Source organism: Ovis canadensis, chromosome 7, assembly GCF_042477335.2.
Source record: "Ovis canadensis isolate MfBH-ARS-UI-01 breed Bighorn chromosome 7, ARS-UI_OviCan_v2, whole genome shotgun sequence".
NCBI classification, from domain to species: Eukaryota; Metazoa; Chordata; class Mammalia; order Artiodactyla; family Bovidae; genus Ovis; species Ovis canadensis.
The window spans coordinates 97,391,730-97,409,887 of NC_091251.1; the positions used below are offsets into that span (position 1 = coordinate 97,391,730).

General features: G+C 41.8%; 1 protein-coding gene across 36 annotated transcripts in view; it reads left to right on the forward strand.

The window, feature by feature from the left end:
* TTLL5 (tubulin tyrosine ligase like 5) overlaps positions 1–18,158 on the forward strand; it is a 313,391-nt gene that overhangs the window by 47,268 nt on the left and 247,965 nt on the right. For all 36 annotated transcript variants that reach the window (XM_069597094.1, XM_069597088.1, XM_069597100.1 and 33 more), the window contains exons 10-14: positions 1,284–1,385; positions 3,223–3,314; positions 4,099–4,206; positions 15,622–15,703; positions 17,290–17,351. In XM_069597094.1, coding sequence (XP_069453195.1) covers positions 1,284–1,385; positions 3,223–3,314; positions 4,099–4,206; positions 15,622–15,703; positions 17,290–17,351 — 446 coding nt within the window. The remainder of the gene's footprint in view (positions 1–1,283; positions 1,386–3,222; positions 3,315–4,098; positions 4,207–15,621; positions 15,704–17,289; positions 17,352–18,158) is intronic.

An 18,158-nucleotide genomic window follows, 5' to 3' on the forward strand; every position in this document is an offset into this window, starting at 1 on the left:
CTGGAAAATCTGAGGTCCTTCTCATGCAGTCAGACTTGTTCCTTAGCTGTGCATGCCTGGTCAACATTTTCTCTTTGTCCACATCCTTCTTCCTGGCCTCATGTTTGTTTATTTTAGTTCTGAGGGTTTGTCGTTTTTCCACTCTTCTCTTTTGGCTCTTGTATATTTCTAGTACGGGGAATTAAGGGACAGAGATAGTGAGTGAGTGAGAAGAAATAGAGGAAAAGAGAAATTTTAAATGCTGTCCTTTAATGTGGTAAAAATTCATATTGACTTCATAGTCTGAGTAAGCACATGTAAATAATTTGCAAATCATATGAAAATAAACTTGCGGCCTTCCAGGATTTTTTTTCACACGCTTGGATGTGCCTCTTGGGACAACTGCTTTAGTGAAGGGGGTGATACGGTTAGAGTGGTATGTAAACAGAGGATGATATTTACCATAACCATTCAACTCGAGTGTCCTTTTGTTGATGTTGAGCATCACTGGAAAGTTTTCTCTCTCCTTGGCTACTTCCTTCAGAGGCACATATATTTTATACTTTGGTCTTCTTTTGACAACAGTCCAGAATATCAGATTGCTGCTCTGTTTTCAGTGGACTCCATGTTTAATCCCTCTTTTTGCCTTCATTCCAAATTCAGGAATTAATCCACTCTGCTTACATTTATGCCATTCTGTAGACCTAGCCTTTGTATGCTATTAATGCTGCCATTATTTTCTTAATTTTATAGATCTTTTTCTTTTTTCCCTGTGGCTCTGAGTTCTAAGTCTATATATTATTATGCTGTCCTTTTTTTTCTTTTGGCATAATATTTTCCATAGAATGCCTTAGTACCAGGTACTATTGTATAGACACTCAAGTGCTTTTTGACCAGCTAATGTGCTGTCATCTGTAGCATCCTATACACAGTTTCCCTGATTGTGAATAAGTTTATTTTCACTTTAATCCTTCCTATCAGACTGAGATTTTATATCAGAAAACATCCATGGTTAAGAACATGGATTTTGGAGTCAGTGTGATTTGGGGCAAGTTACTTAATCTTCCAAGTCATATTTTAATGTTCATATCAAAAAAGTTACACATTCTAGTCCCTACTTCAAAGAACTGCTTTAATGGTTGAATTATATTTGATGTTATACATGAAACACTTAGCATGGGAGTTGGCACTTAATAAGCACTCAGTGTTTGAGCAGATGCCACTCTCTCTGTATTAATATCTCATTGGCCCTATGTTTTATTGAAGCCCTATTGCTGATATTTAACCTGTGTCTCCTTTATCAGGTTTGCAACCGTGCGATATGACCAAGGAGCCAAGAACATTCGGAACCAGTTCATGCACCTGACCAATTACAGTGTGAATAAGAAGAGCGGAGACTATGTCAGGTACTGACTGTGCCTGAGCTAGGAGCCAGGGAGGTCAGCTCAGAGGCAGGTGCTGGAGAAGTGCAAAGTCGCCCCATTGCACTGGAGGAGAACTTCACCTTTATATCCGTGTAACCGAGAGTAGAGCTGTTAGAGTCGTTTCGTGCAGTTTTGAGGCTCACCTGCTATGGCTTCTCCATCGATTGCCCGGCCACAGTGTCCTCCCCTTTCTCCACCAAAATATGCCTACCTTCCCAAGTTTCATCTTCCTCATTGTTAAGTTCCGTCACTTGACTTAGAGGTGGGAATTTTCTAGGCATATGGAACTTTTTAGAAGCCAAGAAGTTAGGTCATTTCAGCACTTGGCGAAATGTATCAAAAGCTTCAAAAATACTGTGCCCTTTGACCCAGCAATTCTATTTCTAGGAACTTAACCTTAAGAAATAACAAAGGGTATGCACACAGGCTGAGAGACAAGAATGTTCATCCCTGTACATTGTCTGGGGGAAGAAGCAGGTTACTGTACAGTGCGTGCAATTTCACTTCTTTTGTGAAAGGATAGGATCGTATCCTTCTTATACATAGGATAACTAAAGCTGATTCCCCCGCTCCCGCCTTGAGGGAGTGTGGGGGAGAGAGGAAAACTGGAAGGATAAATTTAAAAATGTGAATAGTCCTTAACTGTAATGGATGGGATTATGGGTGGAGGATATCTGTCGTCTTCTCTGTGCTTTTATGTATTTCCTAAGTTTTTCTAAAACATTTTTATGATCAGGGGAAAAATGTTAGGAATAAATTAAATAAGAAAAGAAATGAGGCCATCTCAGAAAAAGATTCAGTGGAACAGAGTACCAGCCCAGCTGTGTGGAAATATTCTTTCTGCTCTGTTTTCTTTCATCCTGATAATTTTGCCAGAAAATGGAAAAATAAAAAAGAAACCCAAACAGTTACTTTCTACTGAGACTAAAAATAGGTCCCTAGAAGGTCCAAGGAAAGAAAGGAATCTGGAAGTGATGGCATAGTTGCCAGAGCTGTATAGATTTCACTGAGTATCCTGTGACCAGTGCTTGGAATTGGTGGAAGGTACAATATCCTGGACTTTGGAAGATGGGCAAAGATGCAACCGGTAGGTTGAGGGCTGATGGTGGGGAGTAAGGGGGCAGCTGTAAAATACAGGTTTCAGATTGCAAAACCCTTCCAGCAGTCTGGGAATGTACCCTGTTTATGGCTGTAGCAGTGGTGTACTTCATTGCTTCAGTTGTCGCCCTGGAGAGTTCTTCCTTGGGTGATACCTCAAAAAGTCTCCAAAAAAGCCATGTCTACCACTTGACAGAAGGGAGCTTGCTTCAGATGCCAACACAGTTCCGTTTGGGGTTAGCTCATTAAAATGCTACACAAGATTAGCTCACTAGCCCAAGAGACTCAGTTCTGGTCTGAAAATGGCATTAGAGGTTGTTTTGTGGGCACATGTGACGTTTACCTCAAAGGCCAGGTTAGTATCCCAAACCATTTCAGTCTATTTAATGCATTGTGACCATTCTTAAGTTTGTTCACATTCACAAATTTGTTCTACTCATTCATGATGCATCATGTTTAGTTAAGGAGGATTTTGCCTTCTTTTTCCCCAGCCTCCTTCATTAAGGTGAGCTATTAATATATGCATTTTCATTTTGATGGAAGAAACTGGTACAAGGGCAGATATGACAAAAAAGGGCCAAGAAAAAGAAATGGGTGAATGGAAGTCAGTAAAGGGAAGATTTTTCTAAAGACTTACAAGGAAAGAATGCTATTTGAAAACTCTTATTTCTAGAGGCAGGCCTAGTTGCCTGTGTGACCTTGATCCATGAATCTGTTTTAGTTGTGATGACCCGGAAGTGGAGGATTATGGGAACAAGTGGAGCATGAGTGCTATGCTCCGGTATCTGAAACAAGAAGGCAGAGACACAACTGGTGAGTGCCGGGCCTGTTCCTTCCTGACTTCTCTCCCTGCGTCGCTTTACTATTGTCTCTTACCAGGAGTCTTTCTCTCTACTTCTGAAAGTGTCGCTGAGATAGATGTCTAATGGGATCATGGTTCTTAGTGCTGATTTTTCCTGCCCTTTACAAGACAGAGAACAACGGGCTTACTTATCGTGGCTCCCCAAATCCCTTTTCTTGTTTCTAGTTTGGAAGACAACTTTTTCCTAGGTCTTTAGTGAGATATTCCTTCTTGACTATCAAAGTGCTCTCACTAAACTACTGTCAGCTTTTTAGATTGATATAACAAATTGTCTTATCTCTGTATTGGCCCTGAGTTCAGATTTTCCTCAGGCAGTCTCTCTGATTCATGTTGTTGAATTAGAGATTGGACAGGGTCAAATTTGAGTACAAGGGCTCTGAAGCAAAGTGGACACTATCGCTGAGCCTTGAGCAGAATGAGAAACTGTGCCTGCAGGCCTGATTCAGTCCACAAAGGGCAGGGTGAGAGGAGAATAAGAAGAGGGCAAGACTCCTTTTCCAGTCTGTCTCTTGTCGTTGGAGGCCACTTGAGTGCATCCCCCAGGACCTCCATTCTTGCCTGCGTCCCTCTGTTCACATGCATGCCTTGTCCTGGAGCACCATTCACATGGAGCAGCATTCATATGCCACGTGGAGACTTCTTTGAATGAGCACGTGTGCTTTTATAATTACACTGTGTTCTGGAATCCAATCCTAATCCGTGCATTATAGTGTTTTTTCTTTTTTTCCTTTGTAGCACTGATGGCCCATGTAGAGGACCTGATCATTAAGACTATAATCTCTGCTGAACTGGCTATTGCCACAGCCTGTAAAACCTTTGTTCCTCATCGGAGCAGTTGTTTTGGTAAGGAGACTCAAGAAGCTTAACGTATTTTGTGAAAAGGGGCTCGGGAAGTTGGGATGGGATCCCGGGGTAGAGCGGCTTAGTGATTCTACAGGAGTCAAAGGTGTGTGGTGGACTTTTCTTTCTTTTCTAAACTCACGTAGCATATGAAGAGGCCAGTGGTGAGCTTAGTTGGAGGTCCCCTGAGGACTAACCGGCTTTCTGTGTGGGAAGCAGGGATTGGAACTAAAAGTGTGGGTCTCTTTGTCAGAGTGCAATCAGAAAAAGTCTGCAACGGACTGTACAGGAATCCAGCTCTAACAAATATATTCCAGAGCTCTTTGGCAGCCAGACTGGGAACTGTTCCAAGAAGCTCTGGCTGGTACCAGTATGTACTTTCTCCCATTTTCCAATGACTCCTCCTCTTTGTTTTAGTCTTCTTTCTAGTGAGTTCCCCCCCACCCCTCCCCACCCCTTCTTTCTTCCCTCTCTCCTCCTCCACCCCTCCCCTCCCAGCCTTAATTCCCAGATTGCACAGAGAAGGAGCAGGAAGCAGGTCACAGCTACCAGACCGGGAGCCTGTTGCCCACTGACCCTCCAGCTGTGACTGTGGCACTGTGGGTGCCTGTACCCACTTGCTGTCTGTGCAGCTGTGACTCCTTAGTGAAGGCTGGTATGAGTGTCTGTGCAGTCACACAGACTTTCAGCAGGTGGCAGGCTGCGTTAGTGCAACACAGTAGGCTCATTGATGGGGCGGATAATTAAAGGAATACAGTAGTAAAACTATGAGAGTCCCAGCTTGCTTCAGAGACAGGATACCAGAGTAAAACACATGGGTGTTAGAGCCTGACACACTTAGTTTGAGACCCATCTACACCCCTTCTGATTTTCAGCAAGTTACTCTAATCCTGTTTCCTCAATTGTAAAACGGCAATACTGAGGGCACCTACCTTCTGAGAGTACCCTGAGATCAAATAAGATGATGTGTGCAAAGCACTTGGCACTTGTCGGCCCTTAATTTGTACTCCATAAAAATGTTTCTTTGTTATTTTTATAATTAGGCATTATAATTCTTGATCTCTTTAATATTAGATTATCATAGCAGTCTGTCCTTGAGGGGCATTCAATAAAGGGAATACAAATTGAGACTCTGAATAGAAGATGGTAGATAAACTAGGACCTAAAATTACGTAGGAAAAGAAGAGGTTACGATGTCTGTGTATCTCTTTTAAAATGCAAATATGTTCATGTCTCCTAAAATCCTTTAGCAGCTCCCTAGACCTAACTTACGAATAGAAACTTGGTAGGGCTTTGAAGTCTCTAAGGATCTGACTGCAGCCGACTTTTCTGGAGTATCATTTCCCCGCTTACACCTCAGAAGCCAGTGGGGCCCCCGAGGACTCCATTCCCTTGGGCCTCTGCATAAGTGCCGCTGTCCAGCTAGAAGACACCGCTCCTGTCGGCCCTGCAGCTCCTGTTTGTATCTTGAGACTCGACTTGACGTGCCCCCTCCAGGAATCCTGGCCCAGCCAAGTGCCCTGCCGCGCCTCCCCGCTCTTGCTGCTCTGTACATGGTCCTCTGTGTTCTCTTCCAATCAGTAGCCGCTGAGCTTAGCTTCTTAGTAGTCACCATGTCTCCCCTTCCCCTCCATCTCTGTTTCTGCTGAACCAAATCTTTTACCATCTGCCTGGCCTTTGTGGCTCCTATCCTCACCCTCTGCCTTTGCACCTGCTTTTATCCTATGCCTGAAATATCTTTCTCCTGTTACTTTACCGGAAAGATGACTGACTTCTTTCAAGATGAAGTCAAGCACCACGTCTTTGGTGATGTTTTCCCCAAGGCTTCCCCCAGTTAGCCTCCCTGACCCAAGTCTCCTGTTCAGTCTTCAGCAGCCCCTTCACGTCCTCTAGTTCTCATTTACATGTCTGTCTCCCTGAAGATGGCAACAACAACGTCTCCATTGCTGTTGCTCCTTCTGTGCACAGCAGCATTTTTTTGCTGTTGAATGTCTGGAAAATGTTTGTTGAATGAATGGTTGGTTCTTGCTTTAATTGCCTTGTTGGTGGCCTGACAGTAGGCTTCCCAGTGGATCTGGTGTAGTCAGGACCTAGAGCTCTTAGAATTATTGCAGACTTTTTGAGGAGGGGGCATGGGAAATATAATTCCAACTGCAAACACCTTATTAGATTAAAACGATAAGTATTTCTTTTCCATATCCACGTGGCTTTTCTATGAGAGTAAATTTCTAGTAGCTCTTAGTGTGAAAATCTTTGTTCTAGAAATCATCAAAAGCTCTTCTGAATGTTTTCTATTTTATTTCATTACCTGATTGCCTTTTGGAAGCTTAAGAATTTCTTGATTTTAATGGCATTGGAAGTTCTGATGAGCAATGAGCAGTGACTTTCTCTGACTCAGTGAAATACCCTGTAAGACTGTTTCATCAGCCATGGGTCTCCTTCCTGGCTCCCTGCTTGTGTTCAGTTTTAATAAACTGAGTGCATCTGGAGTTTTTTAAACTGTTGACTATCTTCTTGGCTTTTGTGGTTCTAATTCCACTTCCTGTCAGCCCTGGGATTTTGTGTATCTTATTAACCTCCCCCCATCAGAAATGATTTTGTATACGTGTGTGTATTTGTGTGAATCTCTCTGCCTCCCACTGGTTCCCAACCTCCCCTGGGGTTTAAGTTACAAGGAATAATCTGTTTTTTTTTTTCCCCCTTCTCTTTTTCATTTGTTTTAGAGTAAACAGGAATTGAGAGCTTCCCAGAAGAATTTGGCTTGAACAGGCCATTGGTGTTTTAGAGGAAGCCAATAGTCGGGTGATGGGGTTCACTATATTCTTTTGGTGGTTGTTTCTGCCCTTCCACATTATGCGATTCCTTGCCAGGAGTGCTCCATTGGTATCCAGGTGTTTCGGGCCTTTGATTTTTTTCCCCAACCTACCGCTTGTAGTAGGTCCAACAACATTTCTAGGTATCTTCAATATTCCCATTCCTTTGTTTACTTACGCAGTTAACTTTTCTCAGTTCCTGCTATGTTCAAGGGGTAGATGATAAGGTGGTGGTTTAATCAAACCAAATATTACACGAGACAGTATACACAAATACCTGCATTGTGTTAATAGAATTTAAAAGTAGACTTAGGAACCTTTATAAGCTACCAGAAACTTAGCCACTTGGTGCCTTTTAATAAATTTGTACATCTGGAAAGGACCTCAGAGAATAATTAGTCTGAATAAAGAAATTGGGGCCCTGAGAAATTAAGTCCCTTCCCCCTAATGCTAGTGAATTGGAGAACTCAAATGAAAGAAACTCAGCTTAAGAGAAAAGGGGTCAGAAGAGGAGTTTTGGCAATCAAGTCATCATGGTCAATAGGATTTTTGATGCCTCTCCCAACAAAACAAGCTTTTGACAGTCTTAATATTTGCTGCATTCAAGATTTTGAAAATGTGGTACCATGTGAAATATATGCTTAAACAGCAACCCTTTAAATATGCTTAGGAAATTGGCAATGTGAGATAACTGGCTATGAGAACAGCTTTTTTTTCTTTTTTAATTTTTTTTTTGAGCAGTTGGAGAAAAGCAGCCAAAAACAACAGGATGTTAGCTATCCTTTAAAGATCCTGCTGCTGACAGTGGTTTCATCTATGTGTATGAGGATGGCTGAAGTAACAAGTTATGACCCCAGTCCTCTAGCCTGAGAGTGTATGAACCAGCTGTCCTGCCACTTGTAGAATTGATCAGACTGGCCTCATTTAGGTCAGAGACTGGTGATTTTGTTGTTCAGGACAAACTGTGCTCAATATAAGGACTTCCCTCATAGCTCAGTCAGTAAAGAATCTGCCTGCAATGCAGGAGACCTGAGTTCAGTTCCTGAGTGGGAAAGATCCTCTGGAGAAGGAGATGGCAGCCCACTGCAGTATTCTTTCCTGGAGAATCCCATGGACAGAAGAACCTGGCAGGCTACAATCCATGGTATCACAAGAGTCAGACACGACTTAGCAGCTAAACCACCACCACCATGTTCAATATATCCTATTTTGTGGAGTGTATGCTGGTTTGGCCTTTTATTGATATTGTTTAAGACTATTTCACAGGGTAATTATGCTGACGTTCTTCTTTTTCTTCTTTTTCAAAATGTATTCATTTTTGGCTGCGCCGGGCCTTCACAGCTGCTCGGGCCATCTCCAGTTACAGAGACTGGGGCCTACTCTCTAGTTGCAGCGCGTGGGTGTCTCTTGTTGCTGAGCATGGGCTCTAGGTGGGCAGGCTCAGTAGCTATGACTCACAGACTTAAGTGACTCTGTGGCATGTGGGATCTTCCTGGACCAGGGATTGAACTCATGTCCCCTGCATTGCAAGGCAGATTTTTTTAACCACTGGACCACCAGGGAAACCCCTAAACTGACATTCTTAAAGTAGGGCTGGTCATAAATATTTGCTGAAGGACTGACAGTGGGCAGCATACATTTTATAATGTAAACGACTTGACCAATAAAAAGAATAATGGAAGTCATCAAACAGTTCACTTTTTGAGATAATATTCTTTTCTGGCTAATCAAATGCTTCTGTTTAGATGGGAAGGGAAGTTTACTGTAGAAGGGACTTAGAAGAAAGTACCTACTGTTTGTCAGGCGCACTTCATTGGCTATTTCCTTTAGTCCTCATAACAGTTTTGTTGGTATTTATTACTCATGTTTTATAGACAAGGAAAAAAGATTCAGAGAGGTTAAATAATTTGTCCCAGGTCATGCTGTTAATAAATGGCAAAGCCAAGTTTGAAAGCCAGGTCTCTCTGGCTCACTCTCCACCCACATAAATACAAGTTCTGGTGCGTCCAGCCATTTTTGGCATGCCTCATATCCTGGATTCTCCCTCTGCTCTCCTGTAACTAGATCTCAGGAAAAATGATATCATCCTTTTTAGCAGATCAGGCCTAAAAAAGGCCTCTTTCTGTTCTAATCAACAGTACGTGTGTACGTGCGCGCATGCTTGGTCGCGTCCAGCTGTTTGTGACCCTGTGGACTGTCGCCCGCCAGGCTCCTTTGTCCATGGAATTTTCCAGCCCAGAATACTGGAATGGGCTGCCATTTCCTACTCCAGGGCATCTTCCCAACCCAGGGATCAAACCCACATCCCTTGCATCTCCTCCATTGGCAGGCAGATTCTTTACCGTAATGCCGCCTTCTGGATGTTCCCTTCAAGGCCACCTCTGCATATGGTAGCCAGATACCATGGTGACTTATTGGACTAGTTCACAAATTGGCTCTGGGCTTTTTCTTTTATTTAGTTCATTTTTCTGTGGGATTCTCGTATGGTTTTTTTCCCCCAAATTTTCCTGCTGGACCCCAGATAGAGTCTTCCTTCTTAGATTTTTTAATTCCAATCCAAAGCCAAGGTGAAAAGAATTTCCTTTATACAATAGCATTTGACTGACAGCAAGCACTGGCTAATGTCAGCACTTTCCAATTTCAAGGATTACAGCTTCAGCTAGGACTTTTTTTCTGGGGAGCGTTAGTAGGTTGATTTCCAGAACTAATGGTATGACATGTTTAGAAATCTCTTAGGACTTGGATGCACTGTTATTTTCTCTGTTAAATCTTTTTTTTTTTCCTCCTCCCATTATAAGCTGCTTTTTATTAAATTTCTCCTTAATATATAAAATTTTTAATTAGAATTTCTCCTATTTCTTTGTAATTGGTGACTTTATTATGAGTATTAAGTCTTCTGGTTCGGGTTACTTTTAGGAAGCAGCTGCAAATTATTTTGTCTTTCTCAAAAATTGTAGTGTTTTACAGTAAAAAAAATTTTTTTTCTTCTTTTTTTAAAATCAGTATTTCTTGATCGCTTCCTGTGTGCTTTGTATAGTACAGGCTGTTTGGTATAGAGCAGTGAATGAGACATGACCTCTGCCCTCGAGCGGTGGAGATAAGCAGCCATGAAACGACACATTTCAGGACAAGTAGTAGAGTGACTCCTTGGAATACACAAGGAGTCAGCAGCTCTGTGCCTTGGGGCGCCAGAGAAAGCCATTCCTAGCGGAGGGAATATGACATGCAGAATGCAGTGTCATGACAGGAAGTGGGATGTTTTGAAATGAAAAGTTCAGTGTGACTAGCTGTAGCCCGAGTTGGATTAGGTAGTGAGAGACGAGGTTATAGAAGTAGTTTAGGGCACTACGCTCAGTCACTCAGTCCTGTCCAACTCTTTGCAACCCCAGGGACTGTAGCCTTCCAGGCTTCTCTGTCCATGGCATCATCCTGGCAAGAATACTGGAGTGGGTTGCCATTTCCTGCTCCTTATAAAGCACTGGCATGTATAAATTCATCCTGTAGACAGTAGCCAGCTATGGAGTTTTTTGAGCAGTGGAAAAACAGGATTACTGTTTTTCCTTTAACTTTTATCATGACTTGACCCAAAGCTTTGGATGACAGAATTATAACAGAGGGAATACTGTATAACATCATTGTGTTGTTGTTCAGTCGCTTCAGTCGTGTTCAAGTCTTTGCAACCCTGTAGACTGTAGCCCGCCAGGCTCCTCTGTCCTTGGGATGCTCCAGGCAAGAATACTTGAGTGGGTTGCCGTGCCCTCCTCCAGGGGATCTTCCCAACGCAGGGATTGAACCAGTGTCTCCTAGATCCTCCTGCACTGCAGATGGATTCTTTACTACTGAGCTGCCCAGAAAGCCCCATGAAGTGACTATAGGCCTCCAGGAACCAGCCTGACGTTAGAGTCTATTGCTGCGCTGATTCACTGCCTGTCTCTCCGTCTGACTGTTAGATTTGTGTCTTAGAACATAATTCTGGTGGCCACGTGGAGAATGGACTACAATAGGGAGAGACTAGTGCTGGGGAAGTGATTTGGCAGTAGGAGGAACACAGTGACAGTATACACTTAGCCACATGGCCCAGCACTCCCATTCCTAGGTATCTACCCAAGAAAAATGAGACCGTATGTTCATGCAGATAGCTTTACACGAATGTGCATAGCAGTTTTATTTATAGTCGCCAAAAATTGGAAGCAGCCCAGATGTCTATCAGCCGTTGACTAGATAAACAAATTGTGGTCTATAAAATGGAATACTACTGAGCAGTAGAAGGAATGAATGACATTATTGACATTGTGATGACATAGATAAATCTCACACGCACAGTGCTAAGTGAAAGAAGCCACTCTCAGAAGGCTACGTACTTTGTGATTCCATTTATTTGACTTTTGGAAAAGGCAGAAATCAGATCATGATTGCCAGTGGACCGGGAGAGAGGATTGACTGCAAAGGGACAAAGGGAACATTTGTGATAGAATTGTTCTACATATTGGTGATGGTGAGTAACCATACATTTATCAAAATTCATCAAACTATAATTCAAAAGGGTGAACTTTATTGTGTGTAAATTACACCTCAGTAAACCTGTCTTCAAATAAGAAATAATGATAGACGGCTGAACCTCAAAAGGATACTAAATGAGAAAAGTCAGACTCAAAAGAGTGCATCCATTTATATGAAACTCTAGAATAGGCAAAACTGATCCCTGGTATAATAAATAAGAATAATAGTTTCTGGTGGTGTGGCAACAGGGAGCAGGGTATTTACCAGGAAGGGGCATGAGGGATCTTTCTGGGGTGATGGAAGTGTTCTGTGTGTGTTGATACGAGTGTGAGTTTAATGGATGTAACAAGACTCATCAAATAGCACACTTAAGATCTGTCCATTTCATTAAATATGTAAATTTTACCTCAAAGGGGAATATAGAAAATAGACTAAAGAGAAACAGAGAAAGAGATATGATAATGTGTTGGATTTGGCAGGTGGTGAAGAGTGTCGTTAGCATAGGTGACTAGTGTGTGGGGTTTTCCAAGATGAAGAACAGTGGGAAGCAAACAAAGTTTTGGGAGAAGATATCGAGCTGTGTTTTGTTGAACATCGAGTACCTGTGGGATATCCTAGTGAAGCTGTCTGGACGGCATTTGGATTTATGGATTTGCTGTCCGGGAGACCCTGGATTAAAGACAGAGATTTGAATGTCATCACCGTAATATTAATTGCAGCTACGAGAATGTATGAGAGCAGCCAAGAAGAGCAGTAGAACTGAGAAGGGAAGAGAGCTGAAGATGCCACCCTGAGCAAACCTACTAGTGACTAGCTGGGCAAAGAGAAGGAACGGAGGACACAGAGAAAGGAGGAGGACAGTCAGATGAGAGCAGTGTCCTGGAACCAGGGAGAGGAAGGTTCCAATAAGTAAGGGGTGGTCAGCAGTTTTCAGGTGCTTGGGCGTAAAGCAACAAGGTGGTCTTTGGGATCATAGTGAGAACAGTCAGTTATTACAGAATGGCAACAGAAGCAAATTGCTCTGGATGGGAGAGTCAACAGGCATTAAGAAATGAATGCAGCTAAGTGTAGATTGCTTTCTAAGAAACTGCTTGAAAGAAATAGGGGGATAAGGGCGCTAATGTAAAATGTGAGCTAGAGTCAGGCTGCTTCTTACCATGCACCAGTCAGGTTTGCAAGTTTGTTTTGTTTTGGCTGGGGTTAAAGGAACTGTACCTCTCCAAGGAAAATTTTCTTGGGGAAACATTGTTGAGTAAGGTGCTAGCAACAGTTCTTTGAAGATACTTGTTTTTCGGTCACGATGGAGACAACACAGAGGAACCAAGAAAGTTAGCTCTCAGCACTGGAGAAGCCTAGCTTGCCTGCACCTTTTAATGACAGGAACACTGGTGTATGTCATGGATAACTGAGTTTTTTCAAATTGTAGGCACTGCTGCTAAAACATGCATCAAAAGGTGAGGAAGTTTAATATTCTCAGTGCAACTTATTAATGCTTACATCAAAAGGTGAGGAAGTTTAATATTCTCAGTGCAACTTATTGATGCTTTTTACCTTTTAAAATCTGTAATGTCCAGAGAAAAGACTAAGCCTAAGTTAAAAGATTTGCTATAAGGACTCTCGTAGCCTGCCAAGGAAGCAAATGGTTTTGATTAAGTTGAATTGATTGCTGTAAGAGATAAGCCTGATACAAGTGCTCTCTGCCACCCCAGTCCTCTCCTCCAGCTCTAGCCTCTCAGGTGACCTGGGCTTTGCAGTGTGCTACGATGCTGTCACACATCTGTATATCTCTGGGTACAGATGTTGGTTAGGTTCAGAGTTGATTTTGAGATCATTTAGCACTGGTGGGTTTTATTCACCTGAGTTGGCAATGGACAGGGAAGCCTGGAGTGCTACAGTCCATGGGGTTGCAGAGAGTTGGACAAACTGAGCAACTGAACTGAACTGATAAAGGGTGTTGTGTCTCTCTTTGGGTTTTTTTTTTCTTTTCTTTTTTTTTCTCTTACTTTCCACATTACTGGTTTCTCAGCCTTTCTACTGAGAGTCTTGGAATTTACCTCTAAATTTGAGAAAGAGTTAAATAAATATGTTGACTGCTTATTGTGAGGTGTTTAAATAACAGGTCTTACTGCTTGTTTTTCTGATTTCAATTTGTGTTCATTTGTGGCTGATTCTGCAAATCTGATCAATATGTGCATCAGTCATTATTCTTGTCCTGTTCCTTAAGCTATTATTGTTATTGTTAATCTTATCAGTTTATGAAATAGTTGAATCCTGTGCTTCAGCTTTCAAAAACTGAAGAGACTGTTTTTCTTGAATCAGACGCCTATTGTACTTTTCTCTGCTTGTGTCACGTTGACATGGATTTGTAGTTTTTGTAGTCAGTTTTTTCCTCTTAAATGCCTTTACTAGTGCTGTGTCACAGAAAGATTTTTCTCAAATTAAAGGGGGAATATTCTATGGAAACGATGGAAGATTGGGTAGAATAGTCAGAAGAATGTACTGGCCATAAAAGCTACAAGTATGCTACCAAAAAAAAAAAAAGATAGGTAAAGGAGCTTTCTTTTCTTTACACCTTTAAAGTTTTGATAATATATGATTTTGGTGTAGTTACATGAGGGTGAATCCTGTCTCAGACTCTCTTACAGTTTGTGATTATTTTTGTAAATTAAATGGAATCCTAATAAGTACTATGGAAACCAACTCCTTCCTGAAAACTTTTCCTGAGAGAGAATTTAAAAATGCATATCTACCTGAATCTATGTTGCTTAAGTAGGAATTCTGTTTATAGGTTAACTGAGCATACAGATATCAACAAATGGTGGTTGATAGAGGATAAGGGAAGCCAGAGAATGCTAATAAATATGAGGGAGAGAGATGATCCTCTCAGGCTCCGCAGGGAGTGAAAGGCAGTGTGGTGAGGAGGGCCCAGGTCCCTCGATTCCCATGGCACCACACTTCCGTGTTCCAGAAGGGAGTCTTCGGCATCATCTTTTTAGAAACTCCCATTTGTTCTTCTGTGTGTCTGAGAGGATTGAGAAATGGAGAAGTTCTTCTTGAAGTAAAGAAATTTACCTCAAAACGAATTTCTGGAAAATACTTGGTTGTCTTCCATGGGTGTGAGCTGTGTGGCCTGTGACCTCTGGTTGAATTGTCAGGAAGCTAGTCTTTTCTCTTGCAAAGAAGGTGTGTGCAAACAGTTTATTTGAGGGACACAGAGTGGGATGTTTGAGAATGAGTGGGACTTCGGAAAGTCTGATGCATTTGCTGTGTGTATACCGAGGACTGTGGAGAGGGCCTCGTTGATAATGATAATGAGAGTAAAGGTTGCCAGCTAAGGTTCCAAGTTAGCCTGTCATCCCTGCATCCCAGGAGAAGAGCCAGCTCCGGTTCTGGCTTTGTAACAGTTGGGGACTTAAGGGACAAGAATTAGCAAAGGAAATTTGATCCTTGGCTCCCTCCCTTCTCGTGAGCCGTCGCAGTCCTGCTTGGCTGCCGTTAGCTCCCTGCTTGCTCTTCTGTCTTTCTATGTTGGGCCGGCATATTGTATTTTCTATCTTCAAAGGGGAATTGGAACCTTAGAGGGGAAAGAACAAATAGATTTAAACCTCTTTTTCTTTAGTGCTTTTTTTTTTTTTTTTGACCTGGGTTGCCAAAGCAAGGTCTTGGTTTAAAAAAGTGTGATGGGAAGATCCCAGAGAGATGCCTTCAGTAGATTTTCCTGTTTTCAGAGTGTGGTGGAGAAGAACAACCCAAAACAAGCCCAAGGCAGCATTGATATTAGATGCACTTGTTGCATTCCTTTTCCTAACATTTTTTTTAGCCTTCTGCACAGCACCAGAATCATGCTTGTTAACTTTTAGAGTCAGGTAACTTTCTGTATAGAACTCAGAAATGTCAGGAGTGGATGATGGAAACCATGGAGCGTTATTATCTCTAGACACTTGATTAATTTCTCTTGGACTTGAAAGTTCTCTGCATCTACTGTCTCTGGATACTCAGCAAGTTTCTAGGCCATTGATGGAAGTTGACTGGATTGGTTTCCAGATCTTTGTTTGGTTGTGACATGGAAAATGATTTTGTGTATTGTGTTATGTTGTATTTCTAGAACTCTATGGCTTTGACGTGCTCATAGATTCTACCCTGAAGCCATGGTTGTTGGAAGTGAATCTCTCTCCTTCTTTGGCCTGGTAAGTGGTCTGTTCCGTTAACTAGAAAAGGACAAACCTTCAACAAGCAACACTAAAACACTTTTTTTTTTTGGGGGGGGGTCATTTCTTTTGGCACTAGGAGATTTCCCTCTCCTCCTTCTTTATTAGACTGAGATGATTAGAATTTCTAAATTTAGGGGATTTGTGACATATTATCAGAGTCTGTATTGCAACCATAGACCTCTGTCTTACTAGTCAATTTGCAATCTCTGTTTACTGTCTTGTTGGGCTTCTAGGGATGCTTCTTTCATTTTCATCTCCACTGCATTCCCTCTCACACTTTTTTTAAGCTTTGTAGGTGTTTAGCTAAGGGTAAAGAAATACATGAGATATATTTCCTTTGTTACCAAAAGTTTATACATGCTCTAACCCACACATATCATAAAGGTATAGAGCTGGGCCTAGGAGTGTGTAAATAATATCTGGTCCTTTTACCCAGTCCATGTCCTGGTGTTATCCATCCTAGATTAAAGTCTAAAATCTTGAGACATTTTAAAAAATTATTTTTAACCCATCGTTTAGGAGAAGGAAAGAAACTTATTTTCCAATACCAGAGAAGACTCTGCTTCTATCTGTGGCTACAGCCAGAGTTTCTGTTAGTTATATGCTTCTCTAAACAGCTAGAAAACCCTAGAGATTTATGCCAGAGACCACCCAGCTGCTGCATTTTTAACAATGAAAAATGTTGGCAAAATGCCAAGTAATCAAATAAAGACAGACCGACTACTTGGTTGGATGGGGGTTTGGCTTCACCCCAATTATAAGGTGTAGAGCTGGATAATACAGACGCTTCAGATGTTGCGCTATACTTAGGTTAAGTCAGTGTTTTGTAAATTTCCTGGCAATGCACATCATACAGTGTTAGAGAGCCCCAGGGTAAGGGGTTAGAGGAATCTGGTTTCTGGGGGAACACCTCAACCCCAAAGCCAGCATCGCATCATCACCACAGGGAGGCCCTGCACTTTCCCAACAAAGCCAGGGAGGCTTTGTTGTTTCTGTTTCCATGTGGGTTCCTGCTGTATCCTCTGGTGATACTTTGCTACAGTTTGTATTATTATTATTATTTTTTGCTTTAATTTGCAAGCACACAATCTTAAGGAGATTGATTTAGAATGGAAAATGAAGTCTTAAAAAAGTGCAAAGATAACCCAAGTTCCTTCTCTTGCATGTGAATGTGATTTGATGATCACAGCAGTAAAAAATAATTTGAATGATTATTTTTTCATGCTCATAAAAGAGCATATTAAAAATCCGAACCTCTAAAATCCACAGTGATAAAGCAGTGTTCATGACCCTGTGCAAACAAGACCTTCTGGAATAAAAAGGTTGGAGTGTCAGTGGGTCAGCGCCTTAGAGCTAGGCCTGCCTGACAGAGGATGAGCTTGACACCAGGCTTTTATGTCTAGAATTTTTGCCCAGATTTTTTCCCCCCATGGATTTGATGTACTTTATGTGTTGTTCCTCACTGACATTTGGTAGCTCTCTTATATTGAGGGCTGTTAAGGGCAGCTATTCTCTTAACCTATAAAATTATCAATTGCTCTTTTCTTTCTTTATTCTGTTAGTGATGCACCTCTGGACCTAAAGATTAAAGCCAGTATGATCTCAGATATGTTCACTGTTGTAGGTGAGTAGTATTCTTTTCTGAAGACTCATAAATGTGAAGTGGAGCATCGATTTTGTCAGCCTCTATATGTGTTGCCAACTGGCAGTTCTTCAGACATACTGAATGTTTTGTACTCAAAAATTATATTTTCAGGGAAGTGTTTATATGTTTCTACACCCCCTGGCTCCTTCCTGCCCTGAGGCTGAACCACAGCTAGGGCTGAGACCTAATTCCTGGGGCACAGGAATCATAAGCTGAGGAAGAGAATTAAGCAAAGATCTGGAGAAAATATATTTTGCCCTGAGCTGAGATAGTGAAACCCACTGAAGAGGCTTTGTTACCAAGGAGACTGGCTATGTTTCTGCTATGCAGTCTTTACTGGTGTCAACACAATCTCTTCTGTAGTAGTTACAACTGAAGCAAGCCAAGGAAAAAATCCCTTTGTGAGTAGATAAAACTTTGAGATGGAGATGGGCTGCCAAGTGGGTATGTTGTGGGTTTAGGGTTGTTGTTGTTGTTGTTTTAAGTAGCCCAAAAACACATAATAAAATGCACTTGAACTAGCCCTTGATGTACCAGCAAATGCTGTAAAGCTTTGCTACCCCATTCTCCTTGGATGAGAGTCTGCTTCCTTTTAGGAAATAAGTGAAATTAGCCCAAGCCTAATTTCTTAAGCCATGGAGAATCTACAATGCATATTTTGGAACTTGCCAGTAGTAGACCATTTTTAGCCATTCCAGAAGTGGATCCTATAACAGGACAAGACCCCTCACTTGCTTCTGGATTCTCCTGGTAAAAACCAACACTGTTATTTTCCAGTCACCATCC